The following is a 17,779-nucleotide window of genomic DNA, read 5'->3' on the forward strand; positions in this document are numbered from 1 at the left end:
ATGTTTAAAATATATATATTTAATAACATATAAGCTATATATTTATCCTATATAGGATTGCTGCGGCTTTTATGACACTTGCTTATTTAATGATGGGGGATTTGTTGTAATACTTTTTTTCTAAATAATATTATGTTTAAAATATATATATTTAATAATTTGAGATAAGAGAATTAAATAAAATAAAATAAAATAATAATTTTTTTAAAAAAAAGCCGTGCTTATAATCACGTGATATAATACTCTACCCAGAAGTTTTCTCGTCTCAAGTAGACACGGTTTTGCTGTATAGTTGAAATATGAGAGAAAATATTGATTATGTAATCTCGCCACCAAAAACAATAAACAGTTGTCAACGCAGCGTGCAAACATCAATAAAAATCAACATTGACGATCTAAATAGATTCAAATCTATATTATAGTTAGATTTAGAATGTTAAATACTATCTAAAACAATTTTTTTGTTAGATTTTAACACCATTTATATATTTTTTACAAATTTCTATTTAATTTTAAAAAGATTTTTAGATGAAAATTATATCATTAAAAAGCTGAAAATTTTCTCTATAAGTTGATAAATTTATAATTTTAATAACTGTTGAAATGTATTTTTAAACATTTTTAAATATTTAAAAATATATTCATATGTTAGAAAAAAAAATATATATATATATATATATATATATTTTTTATTTTACATTCAAATGTAAATTGGGGATGTAGGTTGAACTTCCAAATTCGTGAAATTTGAGTGGGTCTCTACCGAGTAAATTTTACTTAAGTCGCTCATGTATGGGTGGTCATTTTAGAAATTGAGATTTTTGGGTGTTAATGCACCCTTCCCCTACTATTTTTTTGTTAAGAGTGTAATTAAATTCATAATTCTTCCTTTCTATCGACGCATTTCTTCCTTCATCCGACGACGCTCCTCAGACCGTTGCTGCAATTGCTGAATCTGCTTCAACCGATCCTTCAACTGTTCTGTCCGCTTCGTCTCTCTCTGCCAATCACTAACATTTGCACCCGCATTACCACTCTCCAAACATTCCAGTCCAAGTCCAGGAGCCCGTGGAAGCCTACTGGGTCGAGAACTTGTTGGCGCAATTATACTTCCACTGTTACCACTGCTTCCATTCCCATTCCCATTGATACTATTATCAGAAACTACCCCCTCGCTATCAATATCCATGGCATCAACACTAGAGGCTCTTACATGTAAACTCACTCCTACTGCCGCTCTAGACTGAAGACTACTGCCTTCATCTAATCGTCCATAACCAGAGGAAGGCACTGCGGTTGGCACTTTGCGCCGTGGAGATTCTAAGTACGAGTGTCTCATCGGCGATGTCATGGCCCCGCCATTATTCCCGCCAAACATGGACTTGTAGGAAATTTCTCCTTGTTGATCGTGATGGTGATGTTGTTGGTCTACCCCTCGTGCTCGTAAACTCTCGTTTTCACGTTTAAGTACCGTAAGTTGGTCACGTGCAGCCGCAAGATCCGATTGTGCTCGTACCAGTTGGGTTTCCTTGCTTTTGATTGATACAACATCACGGGTATGTTCATCCACAAGTTGTGCATTCTATCAAAATGTTAGTAAAAGCCAGTCATAATTCACTTTCCTTGTTTCCACTCACCTTAAATTGTAGATTGTTGATTTCTTGCATCAATGCCATCTTCTCAGAGTTAAATCCTTGAACTTGCCATTGCAAATGCTCGCGTTCCCTTTGAAGCTCTTGATTTTCTGCACGCAGTTTCTCAAGCTCTTGTCGTTCTTGTGCAGAGATTCCAAAGTCTGTTGCTGCCATAGATGTAGCACCTCCGGTAGTTGCACCCCCCCTTGCTTGAGATGCAATTGGCCTGTTAGTCAAGCCACCACCAACAGTACGGCTTGCAAGCCCAGGTCGTGTTGTAGGTGCAGCAGCATGCTGTTGATGTTGTTGTTGGTGGTGTTGTTGGGGTGATGGTGGTGGTGGTGGTAATTGCTCCACTGAAGGTTCTGGGCGAGCCTTTACTGGACTAGCAGAGCCGACACCAGGACGTCGCACAAGACCACCTGCTGTTCTAAGCTTGCTTGCTGTGGGAGCCGTAGAAGCACCACCACTTGTTGAGGCAGGAACAAGTTTCTTGCGTAAAACAGGCTTGCCTCCAGGTCGTGGTCTTGGTGTTATTGCAGCTGCTGAAGATGCTGTCGATGAGTTGGTTGCTGCTGTGGTTGTCGCTGGATGTGGTGGTGGTGGTGCTGCCGCTGATCTCCCAGGTTTAGCTTTGACTTGGGCTGTTTCAAACGCATCTTTAATTTTGCCCTTTTTGATATCATCCACATTTTCTAAAAATTGAATCATGGCACGCTCGCCAGTCATTTTCATCAGGGTTCCAAGTACATGTGCAGCCTCCGAGCGAACAGGTTCTTGCATATCAGAGAGCATGACAACACCCGCTTCTGCAATAAGTTTGATTTCCTGATTGGTAGGCATGGCACGGGTATTTGACAAGCACCGGGTTAAAAACTTTGCAGTCTCAATCTTGACTTGTGGAGTCTTGTGCTTTAAAAATGTAATTGTTTCCTCAAGAATTTCAGACAATGACGAACTGTTAAACATGGCATCCAAAGCCTTACCAAGGGCCTCTGAAATGGAAGCCTTCTTTTCCTTAAGGCGCTCAAGTACTGGACTCAAAACTACAGGAACATATCGTGCAAAAGAAGACTTGAGACCTTTAGCCAATGCTTCAAAAATGTTGGCAGCAATGGTGACAACTTGGATATTTGCGTCCTTCATGCACTTGGCCAAGACCCGCATAATGTCGCCATAGTCACCCTCTTCTATACGTGGTATATTAACGACTGCAAAGATTTCTTCCAGAATTTCTTTACGTTCCTGCCATTTTGATGATGAAACACGTTTTTCATAGTCCATGGGTATTTTGCTTAAAACTTCGACTGGATCATACAAGTCCATTTCCACATCATTATCCTCATCCACACCAGTGTTATCTCCATTGTTTAATATATCAATGCCGCTGGCCTCGAGTCTATCCATGGACTCACGTTGGGATCTCAAGAAGCGAGTTTGTTGTGGAGCAACACCTTTGACTTTTTCAAACTCTGCCTCAAGATCCTTTTGCTGGACGGGTTTAAGATTGGGTAAAAGCAATTCTTTTAGCGAATCCCCTAGCCATTTGTAAAGTTCAACTGAGAGAGCTTGTGCTTCTGCGCGTACGTTTTTGTCCGCATGGGAAAAAAGTGCTGGAAGAACTTGAACAATTGATTTGCATGGAACAGTTTTAGAACCGTAGGCCTTGATGATTTCAACAAGCGCATGGGTAGTACCTGTAACAATTTTAGGAGTCTTGTGAGAAAGCACTGGTATCATGTCTTCAATGACAGGATCGGCCACGTCAAGCTCGATGAAAAAGAGCAAAGCATCGAGGGTGTTTTGTTTTGTACCGGTACGTGTTGAACCCATGGTTTTTTCGAGCATTGGTGGAACGATATGGCTTCGAAGACTAGGAAACAGTGGTCATTGATTAGTTTAGTTTAGTTGAGGTAAGGTAAGGAGGGGGATTAGGTTTAATGCATACCGCAGACAGCATTGTGGGCCGCCAAACTCTAGAAAGGCGACCAGTGCGGCCAGACCAGCTTCTTGGGCTACGACATTGGCGTCGGTGACAATTTTTTTAAAAACATTTGGGTCTTCGAGAAAAGGTTTGAAGCATTCATCGGATTCGTGGCTGGATTTTGTAAACGAATTTTTCATATCTTCGTAAGCAGCCAATCGGACTTTCCAGACCTAGATTGATAGTCAAGGGGAGAGAAGGGAAGGTGTTAGTTAGATGGAAAAAGAAAATGTAATAAAAAAAAAGTGTATGTACCTTATGAGTGGCTCTTGTTTCTATTGGCAAGGTCGAGTAATCTTCCTCTTGTTCTGCCATTGTTTATATATTTATATTTATGAAGAATTATGTATATATATATATATATATATTATATTGTTTTGTAAGGGTGCTGTAAAAAAAAAAAAAAAAAAAAAAAGGACACTGGTGATTTGATTTCAGGAGGTTTGGAAAAAAAAAAAAATTAAATAAATAAATAAAAATAAAATAAACACCTGTAATATTATTACAAAAAAAAGAAATGGGGAAATAGTCTGAAGGATAGATGAGTTTAAAGATAACCCTGTGCCCTAATACTTAGTACTTGGTACTTATTATTTATTTATTTATTTATTAAAGTTTATTTTTAGGGTACGCATACATACATGTGTATAGATTCAATTAGGGTTTTAATCTATTATTATCCTACATTAATCTATTAATACTAAAGATACTAAAAATACTATTACTACTGTTAGGATTTACGTGGGTTCTAAATTGATTTCTGTGTTGAATATTATAGTCTATAAGAGAAAACAGCAGTAAAATAGAATAGCCAATTTAATAATAATAATATGAATGAGGAAAGAAAACAAAAATAATTTTTTTCCAATTTGTTTAAGTGCACATTTTTTTCTTCGCAAACTCTAACCTGTTATTTCTGTATTCCAACTGCTACGATTAAACGGTGGCGCTCCCTCGACAATAACTAGGCTCATTCATTTTGCCGTTTTGGTTGTAATTAATTTTTTTTTTTTTTTTTTTTTTTTTTGAATTTAATCGCACTTTAGGTATTCTAATAATAGCATTAAACCCTCTTTCATTTGATTACTTTCAATTTTGTTTTCTTTTTCTTTTTTATTCTAATGTCCGAGATTTTTTCGCAAATATAAGATTCTTTTCATTTCTGGTCAAATACATTCAAGTTACTTGTTATATATATATACTTACGGTAGATAAGGGGATCGTTATTATATACACACGTCTGCGCAGTTTTTATTTATTTTAAATTTTAAAGTTCCGGATTAATTTCATGGGCCATATTTTTCCGTGCGTACATTTTTATTTCAATATCGAGGACCAAGATTAGAATCAAAAAGCAATTGTTTTCAAGTATAAATAGTCCAAGATTTTCGCTTTCCTTTTTTTTTTTATAAATATATAAAAATCATTAACTTGATCTGATCTACTTTTTTTTTAACTTGCTCTTTCATATTATCAATCAAATAACTTTTGCTTTACTACAAAAAAACTTAAAAAAAACAAAAATGACTTCTTCTTCAATTGTCGATTCTGTTCGCTCTGCCATTTCAACATCTGTTTCATCATATCGTTTAATGCCTCAGCCACCAGCTCCTCACCGTCCACATCCCATTTGCATGTGCGGTTTTTTGCTCCAAGACTGTGTTCAATGTAACAGTTATTTTTCTCAAATGATGAACCATTCTCCTGCCTCCCTTTCTGCGGGAAAAACAAGTGGCAATTTTGTTCAACAACAATATAATGATGGTCATGATGATGACCATGTTCATGACTACCACAATTACCACAACCGCCATCCTGTGCTGAGATTTTCTGGTTCAAGTATCGAAGATTGTTTCTGTTCAGAACCAAGTTGTACTTTTTCTGCTAAACATGATTCTTCTTCTGTTATTACTTCTGCTGTTCCTACCACAACCAAAACAACACTTTCCCCAAATAAAACAAGTGGCAAAAACATAGTTTTGGCCAGACACCCATTGTGTATTTGTGGACTGGATGCTAGTCAATGTGTTTCGTGTTCTAGAGTCAATGGTATAGGGCGCCGCACACACACAGAGGCCAAGATTGCCAGTCGTCTGTAAGAAAAAAAAAAAAAAAAGTGTTTTTAATGTAATTATGTAATAAAAAAATTAATTTAGTATTTTTCTTGATCTTTTTTTTTTTATATTAGGAAAAGATAATAAAACATGAAAACCAAGACTCAAAACTCAAGACAATGGCAAATATAGGAAGTTTCCGGTAAGGCTTTATATAAATTGTTTGGTTTTTTTTTTTTTGTATAGAAGATAAAAGAATATTATTAAATACACATGAATTGTGAAATATGAAATGTTTATTAACATTAATAATTATTGAATATATTTTGTAATTAATTTAAAGCTAGGGTTTAATAGGGAGAAATATTATATACATCATTTTATTTGTACGCTCAATTTAAAATTTTTTTAATAAAAAAATTTAACATAAAGCATTAAACACAGAAGATTAACTAAATTAAAGGGCAAAAAATGCTTTTTGTAAATTACTATTGTTTTTTTTAAAAAATAAATTAAAAAAATAAAAAATACAAAGAAATACAAGTCTAGAGTGGCAAATTATTTTTTTATTGGTGATATTTCTCTTTATAAATCATCATTAAAAGATATATATATATATATATATATATATATATATATGGCTCTGAAATTTAGATTTTGCACGCACTCGATTCCCAATCGGAAATGTTTTTTTTTTTTTTTTTTTTTTGATTTTGATTTTTTTAATTGCCTTTTTGCGATTTCCCTTAAATTTTTCGACAATCATTGTTTTTTATTATTATTATTAATATTATTATTATTATTATTATTATTATTATTATTATTATTATTATTATTATTATTATTATTATTATTATTATTATTATTATTATTATTATTATTATTATTATTATTATTATTATTATTATTATTATTATTATTATTATTATTATTATTATTATTATTATTATTATTATTATTATTATTATTATTATTATTATTATTATTATTATTATTATTATTATTATTATTATTATTATTATTATTATTATTATTATTATTATTATTATTATTATTATTATTACTATTACTATTATTATTATTATCCGATGGTCTATCTATGTTTTAAAACTCAAAAAAAAAAAGTCTCTATATTTAGTATAAAAAAAAAAAGAAAACATGTTGTTTGTGTCTCTGTTCAATCTTTGAAACGTACAAGTTTAAACATAATTATATTTATCAAGGATAACTTATAAGTTATCATAAGTTATCCTTGATAGTTTGTTTTTTTTTTTTTTTTAATAGTTATATTTTTTGATTTTTGATTTTTTTTTTCGTATATCAAAAGTAAATTATTATAAGAAGAAGTTTATAATTTATTTCATTTATTTTATTTATTTAATCCAAATATTTTTTATATATAAATTTTAGTTATTTTTATATATTTCTCCAAATGAAAATAAAATCTCAATTCAAAGACATGCACAGAATCAAGTTTTTTGTCATTATTTCTACAATCACCGGTTTTTTTTTTTTTTTTTTTTTTTTTTTTTTTTTTTTTTGTATTACTTCCATTAATTTACATTATAATGTAAATTATAATTATAATTTCCATCAAAATCTCGGTGTGATAATTCCCGAGAAACACAATTATATTTATTTATATATAATTGTGTTGTTTTTTTTTTCAACATCTTTTTAAAATAACTGACTATTCAAATGTAATGACATTTTCTATTTCATTTAAAAACATATATAAATATATATATTCTAAATGGTCTCATGTTCTATAAGCCTCATTATATACAAATAAAATTCCCAACAAAAAAAATTGTTCATTTTCTTTTTTTTATCCACCATATTTTATAACAAAAGCTTTGTTGCTAGAATGATTTTTTTTTTCTTTTGTTGTGTAAAGTATGCTGTTGAATATCTTTATAAAAATGGCCTACATTGATATTTTTATTCAATATATATAGTATCTGCTGATGCCCTTGTTAATGAGGATTTTTTTTTTTTTCATTTTTAGATTATAATAATACTTTATGTGAGATTCTTGAAATAGTAGAAGAACCTCATGATATAAATTTATATAAATAATTATATATATATTAATTAAGTCTATGAAGGAAGTTTTTTTTGTTTTTATCAATTAATTTAACTCTTCCTTAGATACCTCAAATCAAATACTTTCCTTTTAACCAAAAATACAAAAAAAAATTAAATAAAGTGGACATTACCGGAGTTGAACCGGTGACCTTCTCCATGCGAAGGAGACGCGATAGCCACTACGCTAAATGCCCTAATATTTTCTTTTTAGAAATAAAATAATTTCTATTTAAAAAGAAAAAGGGAAAAAATTTTTTTTAATAAATTACGTAAACATTACATAATATTTATATGCATTTAGTTTTTTAGTGCTTTAAGAAATTTAGTCACTTCACTATTCATCTCTTTAATCCTCGTTAAAGTGTGTATGTAAAAAAAAAATAAAAAAAAAAAAAAATTGGCAACTATAGAAAAAAAATAATTAAATTATTTGACTTTTGCACTATCACCATCTTCACTAAAAACTATAGATATAATAATAATAATAATAATAACAATAATATATTCAATGATCGTCTATATATCCGTAAATTGATGTATAAACTACACCTTTTTATTATTATTGTTATCAAATGATAATTATCTTTTATAATCTTTTTTTTTTTATCAATAATAATTAAATAATTAAATAAATAATTTATTTTAATATTTATTATTGTTTTGGATTCTGACGCAAACTTGATTCAAAGCTTAGCTTAGATTAATTTCAACTTAACTCAATAACCCCGAAATTTAATATTTTGATCTCAAAACTTGTTTTAATTTACAAACAATTTAACATTATTACAATGTTTACATATAAAAAAAACTTAACCACTTTTAAAAAAAAATTTCACAAATAGTCCTATGAAGGGAGGGGGGTATCAATAATATAGTCATATAGTCATATAGTCATTCATCATCATCATCATCATCATCATCATTGTATAGTGGTATGCTTCCCACAATAATCATCACATCATCACATCATTAGTGTAAAGTTTTCTAGTGGCTTCTCTATCTCTATCTCTATCTCTATCTCTATCTCTCATCCTTCTTCCTATGCCACATACGCAGGTGGAGGACTTCCATATTCCCGTCCTTCGTCCTCCATTGCCTCACCTGCTTTAGTTGCTGATTGTCCAAGGCCATGATGATGAATATTCTTCATACCCGACCGAGGTCGACGTCTCGGAAGTACTTGTTGTTGTTGTTGTTGTTGCTGCTGCTGTGCTTTAACATCTGCTGCAAGAACCTTTTCTGATCGTGCCTCGTCGTCATTAACAACAACGCGTAACATAGGAGGTTGTGACCGCATGACATGCTGTACGCGCGCATACAATTGAGCCTTTTCCGGGTCTGTTGGCTTAGTCATAGACATAGAAGTAGACAATCCACTAATGCCAGTCTTACTAGGCTTCACAGGAGTCTCAAGAGAAGGCATACGTGAACCTAAAATGCCAACAGTTCCACTGCCATCGGTTGGAGACTGCGGAATCGCCTGCAACCCCGCGTCGGGCTTCTTGAGAGTACGGCTCGTTGTACGTGTATTCTTTCTTAAAGGTGTTGTTATTGTTGTTGTTGTTGCTGCTGCTGTTGCTGCTGCTGATACGACTGTTGCGGCTGATGCTGCTACTGTTGCGGCTGTTGTAGTCTTGGTCTGAGATGCCACAGGAACCGGTACAAGTGTCGATGTACTCAGTGCAGGAGCTATCTTTACTGGAATTGAAACTGAAACTGAAACCGGAACCGGAGCCGGAGCCGAAGCCGGAGTTGTTGTATCATCAGAAGAAGTTGTAGCTGAAGGTTGCTGTTGTGCATTATTTGTTTTGGCGCCGCCAACCTTAATAACCCGACGTCTTGGTTTCCCATGCGAAGTTCGGAAATAATTACGTGACTGGATTCTCATAATCTCATCAAGATCCACTGTGCCATCAACATGTTGAAGTCCAGATAATGCATTGCCATTGGTCCCAGAGGCTCCAGAAGAGCCCTCTCCATGAGTTTCAAGATTGGCCCGGTACACAGTTTCCTTGATAGACGGTGTAAAGAGAGACAAGGTAAGTTGGGATGCACATAGGGCATTGAGCTTGACCATGTTTGCAGGTGAAAGAATCGGCATGTCCGGGTTAATGTCACCAAACTGCACGTATTCTTCTTGAGTTCCATCTTCATTTTCTTGCTGTTGTTCTGCTGCGGCATCCACATCAAAGTCCTCGTTATCCACCACAGTTGTATTGGTATCGACTCCACCTGCTGTTCCTGCTGCTGCTGCTGCTGCTGCTGCTACTGCTACTGCTTGCTTTTCGCGCTGGTGCTCCGCCATCTTTTGATGAAGTCGCGACTTTTCCAAGCCAATGTTGCTTTGTGGTGTCCATTTGTGTGATAGCTTGTGCAGAATGGCAGGCAGGTCTTCACGGAACAAAAGTCGGATCTGGGTTTCAATTTGTGTTTGTAAAAAGCGCGCAATCCCAGGTAACGTATCAAAAGTCGATGTGACGCGAATAGATTGTAGCGGATCGTTTCGAAATACAAGTGTAAGACCTTTAGCTTTGGAGAAGACAAGAATGATAATTCCTGAAAGTTTAATATCGGAGAGTGTAAGGTTGAGTGGAATGGAGAGTGAAGCTGCAGCAGAGTTTTGGAATCGCGGCATGCAAAATCCAGGAGACGACATTGCATAAACTTGGAGTGGGTTGGCACGGATTTTGGTTGTTAAAGTAATGGAAGCATTGCCTGCATATGTGAGCTTAAAGATCCCCCGGAACCGGTCATCAGCCAGATCTCCGACTTCTAGGATTTCGAGTTGTGGGGATTCATCGCCCAAGTATAATTCACGAACGCGGATTCGGTCTGCCAGAATGTTAGGCATTTTCCCGCGGTTCAGAGCGTCCGAAAGCAAAGTCCTAACGCGATCATAAAAGTCGTCATCACTAGTAAACGAGTCCCAGTTGAATTTGAACGACATAATACCTCTGTTGAAGATAGGTAGTTTAGTTAGTTGTAAAAGTTGTTGTTGTTGTTGTTGTTGTTGTTGTTGTTGTTACTGATAACAAAAATGGGTTTAATTGATAGTTGATAGTTGAATGGAAGGAAAAGAAGAAAAAAAAAAAAAAAAAAAAAAAAGAAGGAGGAGGAGGAGGGAAGAAGAAAAAAGTCTGGTGATAAAAAAAAAAAAAAAAAGGCGGAGATTTGCGGAGGAATGGAGAAGAAAAATTTAAAAAAATTTAAAAAATTTAATAATAAAAGTTGACGTTTACCCCCGAACCTATTGGGTGGTTGGTCTCTAATGTACCTGAAAAAAAAAATCTTGTAATTGTAACTGTAACAAAAGTTGAATATTTGAATATTTGAATATACGAATGTTAACCAAATTTAACTAAATTTATTCATCATTATTTTATTTTTTTATTATTTTTATCATACAATTTCATACATGTTCCTAATATTATTCAAAAAAAAATTATTGTCCTTTCTTTCCCTTTCATTCATTCCTAAAATCAATTTTTTTCCCTCCTTTTTATTATTATTATTATTATTATTATTTTTTTCATTTCCATTTCCATTTCCATTTCCATTTCCATTTCCATTTTCATTTCCATTTCCATTTTCATTTCCATTTTTCATTTCCATTTTTCATTTTCATTTTCATTTTTTACTTTCATTTCCCACGTTTATCATCTTCTTTCTTTTCACTTATCACAACCAACTTCTACCTTGAAACTATCCTGTTCTAATTCCTGCTCAGCAACAGCTTCAAGTAAATCTGCTCCTAAACTCTTACTACCAGTCTCATGATCTTTTGCTTCTTCTGTTCCACCATTACTATTACAGCTACTGGTGAAATCGCCACCACCAAGAATTAACGACGAAAATCGCTTGGACCGTAAACCAATTGCAGCATCTTCGCTCAAAGTCCCAACATCACTATTCTCCTCAGAAGAATAGCTCACATTGACATTAGAATTGGTATTAGCATTGGAGTTGACATTGGCATTGGCATTGACATTGGAGCTCGTATTCGTACTCGTGCTAGAGCTTGTACTTGAATTAGAACCTGACGCTGCAGCACGATTATTCCCGCGCACCACAGAAATCAGGTTGCGTCGTGGAGGACTGTTGTTACCATTAACCTGAGCACTCTCAACCGGAGCACTACCGGCCGTGCTTCCAATTCCAATTCCACTGGTAGCAGAAGAAGATGATGACGACGATGATGATGACGATGAAGTAGGCGATGAAGTTGACACATTGATATTGTTGGTGGTCACAGACTCGACCGCTGCATTAGCTGCTGGCGTCGCACCAGCATTATTGTAGTACTGAATTGCAGCCGCCACAATCCCACCGCCAGTACGGCCATTTGGATTCTCATGTGTGTACACTGGCGATTGCTGCATTTGTTGTTGTTGTTGCTGCTGCTGTTGCTGCTGTTGTTGCTGCTGTTGCTGCTGCTGTTGTTGCTGCTGTAGCTGCAAAGAAACAGGTACAGGAGCAACTACCTCGACTGGCTTTTCCACCAACGGGTTACTGCTTACACCGCTAGGCGATGAAGGAACTGCCGAGGAAGATGTCACATTTGTGTAACCAGTGCCACCACCACTAGGACTTGGTGAACTAGGAATAACCACGTGTGGGGTGCTTGCAATGCGTTGGGGACTAGGCGCAACAACAACGTGCGTCTGCTGTTGTTGTATCTGCTGCTGCTGCTGCTGCTGCTGCTGTTGCTGAGGAGTGGTTGGCGTCATGAGAGACGGTTGTTGCGGGCTTGCCACGTAATGCGGGCTCACAGACATCTGAGCCAAGTGCTGGGTGACAGGCGTGACAGGCGTGGCTGCCACAGAGTTTGGAATGCTAGTACCAACAGGCGTTGACACTCGAGGAGGTTCGGTAACGGGAACACTGAGGGACGACGAAACTGAAGACATGTGCACGGGTGCTGCAAGAATAGGCACTGGGGCTGCAGAAATAGACAGAGACCCAGGCTCAAAGTACATGCTATGGCCCCGGGCCTGACGCAGGGTAGTGTTAGAGGACGATGGAGCCGAGTAGTGGCGTGTATCTTCATCCACAGGAATGTTTCCAAGCGACGCCTGTGACGAATTGAGTTTCTTGTTGAGAATCACACTGGCAAGGCTACTGCTACTGCTGGTAGTCACTGGAGGAGGAGGTGGAGGTGGAGCAGACTGGGTGGGCTGGGCAGAAATTTCCGGAGAAGCCGCAGTCACGGTCCCTAAACGGGGAGTGCCTTGACGAGGCGTACCCTGACGGGGGGTAGTTTGCCGTTGAATTGAATGGTGTTCCCCCCATTCCTCCACTGGAGTTTCCGATCTCAATGGAGCAATAGTTTCATGCTGAATCTCTTCCTGAGGCGGTGGGGCTTGGTCAAGATGCTCCGCAAAGATACGCTCGTGCGAAGAAATCATAATTTTGAGAATGGTTTGCATAGCGCCTAAATCAGCATTCATCATGGCTGCAGAACTTGATGAAGGAAGCAAACTCATTGAAAATACAATGGCCAGGTTGACTGCATGCATTCTGTTGGATTTGCCAAACTGTGTCACCTTGCTAAGATGCTGAACCAATCGCCGCAGCAAGTGGTAGTTGGCCGGCGGCAACCGTGCAATGCATGAATGTAACCGCACAATGGCTTCCTCTGTACCAGCTCCTGTTCCGCCAAGTCCCAAATGTCCACAAGCTACAAACTCGTCGAGAAGTTCATATGTCAGCAATGGTTCCGGGAGTTCGCGCAAGTACAGCTTGAAGCACCCAGTCACAGTGTTGACGTCAAACCACCTGTCATCCTTCATATTGACATCTTCGCCGGAATCAAACGCAGCCTTGAGGGCATTGACGCTGGCAAGTGACCCAGGAATACGGTAGATGCCGACTTCTTCCAAACCGCGCTCCTCAATTTCCGACAGGAGCGTCTCAACAACACGTGGTACAAACGAGCCCTCACGCTCAGTGACAATGCGGATCGGCACACCAAAGACCTTGGCAGAGGTCGGCGACATGACGGCCAGCAAATGGGCGTGCTTGCGTGCAAGCTCCAGGTACCGCACCCACTCTTCGGCATCTGTTTCGTTGAGTGCTTGAAACCAATGCTCAGTGCCCTTGGTGGTTACCTTAAACAATGATCGGTCGCGGGTAGCTTTCAGATGAGTAATGTCCGAGTCAATAAGCTTGATGGATGTGATTTGCTTAAACCTTGCGTCGCCCATATTGCCAATATCGGGTAAGTCATCTGGATGAATGGTTTTTTCAGTGGGCGGCGTAAAACTACCAGTAAAGGCCATGGAGATTGGCCGCACAGCCTTGAGAAACCCACCAAAACGGGATTTGCTTGTTTTGCGGTCAGAAATAGAGGAAGCATCTTGGCCATTGCCGCCGGCAGACATGGCCTTATTCATCTTGCTGTTTGCCTTTTTGAGCTCCTTGGCCTGGCGCTCAATCACTTCGCGTTGCCGTGAGTCACGCTTTAGCTTTTCAGCTTCGGCTGCAACATAAATGGCAAACACACGGTTCTTGGATGCAGAGCGTGGGTAATCCTTGAGCTCTCGAGAAGCTGCTTCACGAGCAACGCGACGGTCTAAGTGGTACAGTCCATCAGTAGGGTGTACAATGTAGGAAATGCGCTTGGAAAACTCTTGTAGAGCAGGGTTGCCCTCAGTGGTATTAAAGCGAGCCTCAAATGTTTGAAGGCTAGACTTGGTCTCAAGAATATTAGTGAGAAGGTTGTATGTATACCTGCGCTTGTCAAAGTTGATGAGGTTGGAGTTTTCAACACACATGTTGGGGATGTAGCAGACAATTTCAAGCAAGCGCTCCAGTAGCCATCCAACACAAGGTGTTAGCGGGGCCCGGCGGGCCAAAAGTGTGTAACTAATATCTGGGACGACAGAGTCAACGGTGGTGATTTGACCGGTGAAGATGCCGCTAAACTGCTTACAGATTTCCTTAGAAGCCAAGAGCCATGAGTTTGCAAATGCCCTACTTTCAGGGCGCACAATAGCCGCAGCAATGGCGGATTCAACAAAAGACGCAATGTGGGGCGAGATGGGGTATGTCTGGTCACTAGAGGACGAGTTGGAATCGTCGTCAACAAACGATTTTGCGTCCTCATTGAGCGAGGGGTAGTCTGTGGAAAAGACGTCAAGTGGGGCCATGCGAGTGCGTGCAATGCCCAAAATCTTGAGAATCGACATCATGCGTGCAATGCGATCATCTCTTTTGATGGTGGGATCCGAGATCTGTGATCCAAAATAATGGATGATGTGGTTGCGCAGCTTGAAGAGTTCACGGAGGGGTCGTGGGAATGAGTACAAAAGACGCTCTTCGGAGGTAGTCTTGTAAAGAGACTCAAGGTAGGTGAAAATGTCCATGACAACCATCTCATCGTCATTGCTGGATCCCATGGAGCGGTAGTTAAAAAGACCTGTGAGAGTTACACTTTGAGTCTCGAGAATTTCAAAGACCTCCATCCAATCGCGTAGATTAATCATGCTAAAGTATTCAGCAGCTACAGTGTCGAGGTCATCCACCAATGCCTCAAGGCTTTTAATATCACCATTGGGCAGGATATTTTCGTATCGATCAGCTAGAGGGAAGCTAGGCAAAAGCTTTTTAATGTCAATTGGTCGATAAGACTTTTTAATGAAAAGTTTGCGAACTTTTTTGTGTAGAGCCTCAATTGTATCGTAGTAGTACTTGTAATCGTCACGTAGAAGCACCCCTGCATCTTTCCAAGTTTGCAACTCCACCTCAAAGTTGCGCAGCAAATCCAGAAACTGGTCGCGTGCACGCAAATCATTTGCAAAATCAGAAAAGTATTGTGAGACCCACAAATGACACGCCTCCAAGACACCAATTTGAATCTGAGCAACAATGACCCAGTCGATGGATTCTGGGTCAGCATCGCAAGTGGGGTCCCAGTTGGGGAAATGCGAGTCGAGGTGGATCTGTTGCTGCTGTTGAGGAATGACGTGATGACCTTGTTGGTACTGGTGATGGAGATAGTGTGGAGGTGGTAGAGGTCGCTTGTTTGTTGCCGAAATGGACAGGGCAGCGGATTGGGCCCCAACAAAGCGTTTCCGGAAACTCTCGAGAAGAACCGATGGCGAGCAGAAGCTACGGTAAGTTGCAAAAAATGTCATGGTGTGGATGTCCATGTCAACCTTGAAGATTGTATTATTGATGCTAAGGTCGGATCCTGGGACCTGGGACTGTGGTGGTAGTGGTAATGGGTAACGTGCCATGTCATCAGGATTGACAAAAGTGCTAAAGTCTCCAACGCCAAGAACCAAAATGTCCACAAGCCTTTCTAGATTAGCAGCCTTGACGGCTGTATTGATGATGAGGGTTTGTTCGTTAGCAACATGTTGTTGTTGTTGTTGTTGTTGGGAACCCTCAAGAGGTAATGCCAAGGGTATATTATTATTACGATCCACGGGGACTGTAGTTGCAGAGTCCTCATCGAAGCCCTTTAAAATAATATCATCTGAGAGATGGTAAATACGGGTAGCCACATTAAGAACGTCACGTACGTCTTTTAATAGAGCATTGGAAGAGTGGCAATGCGCAATAAAGTTCCTACTGGCAGCGTCAAGTTCAACGTTACCACAAGTCGCTAGAGCCGATACATTGGGGAAGGACAAGGACGACATAGCTGGGGAGAGTGTTGTTGAAGAAGAAATGGACGCAATAGAAGCGGAGGAGATGGCTGAGGAGGTGAGACCCGAGCCATTTCTTGAAGCTTGTTGTTTTAGCGAGTCACTATTACCAGATCGAGACGAGGAAGGACGAAGGGGTCGTTTGGATGAAAAGGAAGAGGAAGAAGTAAATAGGGTGCTACAAGCTGAGAGAAGAGCAGTTTTAGCAAACAGACGATATGACGGAAGCACAATGGTGAAAAGGAGAGGCACATAGGATCCTGTTTGTAGGGGGAGTCGCTGGGAGTAATGGTTTTTGAGATATGTACCGAAAAAGTTTGGCTCGATTGAGAGGGAAAGTCGTAGGACATCTTCAGGGGTTTGTACAGGAGCCGAGAAGTGATTAGCGAGGAGGGCATAGAGAAGCCTTTGGATGATTGGGATGGCTTCTGGGAGAGGCTCAAAAGTGTCATTTTGTGGAATTTGCTCTAGGTAATGTTTCCAGCGGTCAAAGGCAGTACGGATACGGTTAAGACGAATTTCGCACTGTTTGTAGGAGGAGCCTTCTTCGTATTTGACACACAAGTCACCGAAAAAGGGTACAACACGTTCTTTGGGGTAGGTCATACCGATACCTTGAGGGGCCAAGACATGGAAAGTAGACTTGCGAGTCATATCTGAAATCATGAGTCTACGTTCGAGGTCGAAAACAACGGGGGCCCATTCCTTTGTGACCCTGTCGCGGGTATCTGGGGGGACATAGCACCAAGAGGAGCGTAGGCGAAGAACAGGGATAGAGCAAATGACTGTAGCAATGGCAAGCCAGCCAACCATATCGCCACAGTTTTTGAGTGCATTTCCAAGATTGATCCAGTAGGAAATGATCTTGCCGCGGTATGCATTGCTAATAGGGTGGTGGTTGGAGTTATGGCCACGAGGGTTGAAGAGGTGGTCAAGAAGGAGGCTACCTAAAAAGTGGATATTTGTAGAGTCAAAGACGAGTGGGGAGTGACGATTATATGTATACTTTGTAGTAAAGAGTAAAGAAATGTCTGTTGTTGGTGACCAATCTTTGGAAAAGGCGAGATGAAAGTGATAAATCTGCTTTGCAAATACGTCGACATTGAGATCTAGGATAAGGTCCGGGGTGATTTCCTGGAGTAAAGAGAAGGGCCGAGTAGACTGTTGTTGTTGCTGTTGTTGTTGTGATGATGATGGTGGTATTTGTTGTTGTTGTTGTTGTTGTTGTTGTTGTTGTTGATGTTGTTGCTGATGCTGCTGGTGTTGATGCTGTTGTTGATGCTGGTGATTACGAGAAGGATGTTCATGCTTGTTCATGATTGCATGGAGACGATCTGAAAGGGCTTCATTTACACTTGGCTGACTTAC

General features: G+C 38.7%; 4 protein-coding genes across 4 annotated transcripts in view; 1 reads left to right on the forward strand and 3 right to left on the reverse strand.

Annotated features, from left to right (window-relative positions):
- Positions 1–892: 892 nt before the first annotated feature.
- SAPINGB_P000554 (uncharacterized protein) lies at positions 893–3,933 on the reverse strand (the record flags this gene model as incomplete). Its single annotated transcript, XM_031995277.1, has 4 exons — positions 893–1,582; positions 1,638–3,507; positions 3,583–3,791; positions 3,874–3,933. The coding sequence occupies 4 exons, from the start codon at positions 3,931–3,933 to the stop codon at positions 893–895; spliced, it is 2,829 nt and encodes a 942-aa protein (XP_031851168.1).
- Positions 3,934–5,141: 1,208 nt separating this feature from the next.
- SAPINGB_P000555 (uncharacterized protein) lies at positions 5,142–5,717 on the forward strand (the record flags this gene model as incomplete). Its single annotated transcript, XM_031995278.1, has 1 exon — positions 5,142–5,717. One exon carries the CDS (start codon positions 5,142–5,144, stop codon positions 5,715–5,717), a length of 576 nt encoding a protein of 191 aa, XP_031851169.1.
- Positions 5,718–8,799: 3,082 nt separating this feature from the next.
- SAPINGB_P000556 (uncharacterized protein) lies at positions 8,800–10,707 on the reverse strand (the record flags this gene model as incomplete). The annotated part of the gene is made up of 1 exon (XM_031995279.1): positions 8,800–10,707. One exon carries the CDS (start codon positions 10,705–10,707, stop codon positions 8,800–8,802), a length of 1,908 nt encoding a protein of 635 aa, XP_031851170.1.
- A 724-nt stretch (positions 10,708–11,431) lies between these two features.
- SAPINGB_P000557 (uncharacterized protein) overlaps positions 11,432–17,779 on the reverse strand; it is a gene marked incomplete at both ends in the record, with an annotated part of 7,521 nt that continues 1,173 nt past the window's right edge. Inside the window, one exon of the mRNA XM_031995280.1 lies at positions 11,432–17,779. This exon is cut by the window's right edge and continues 1,173 nt beyond it. Coding sequence (XP_031851171.1) covers positions 11,432–17,779 — 6,348 coding nt within the window.

Source organism: Magnusiomyces paraingens, assembly GCF_902498895.1.
Source record: "Magnusiomyces paraingens strain CBS 517.90 genome assembly, contig: contig1, whole genome shotgun sequence".
In the NCBI taxonomy this organism is placed as follows: domain Eukaryota; kingdom Fungi; phylum Ascomycota; class Dipodascomycetes; order Dipodascales; family Dipodascaceae; genus Magnusiomyces; species Magnusiomyces paraingens.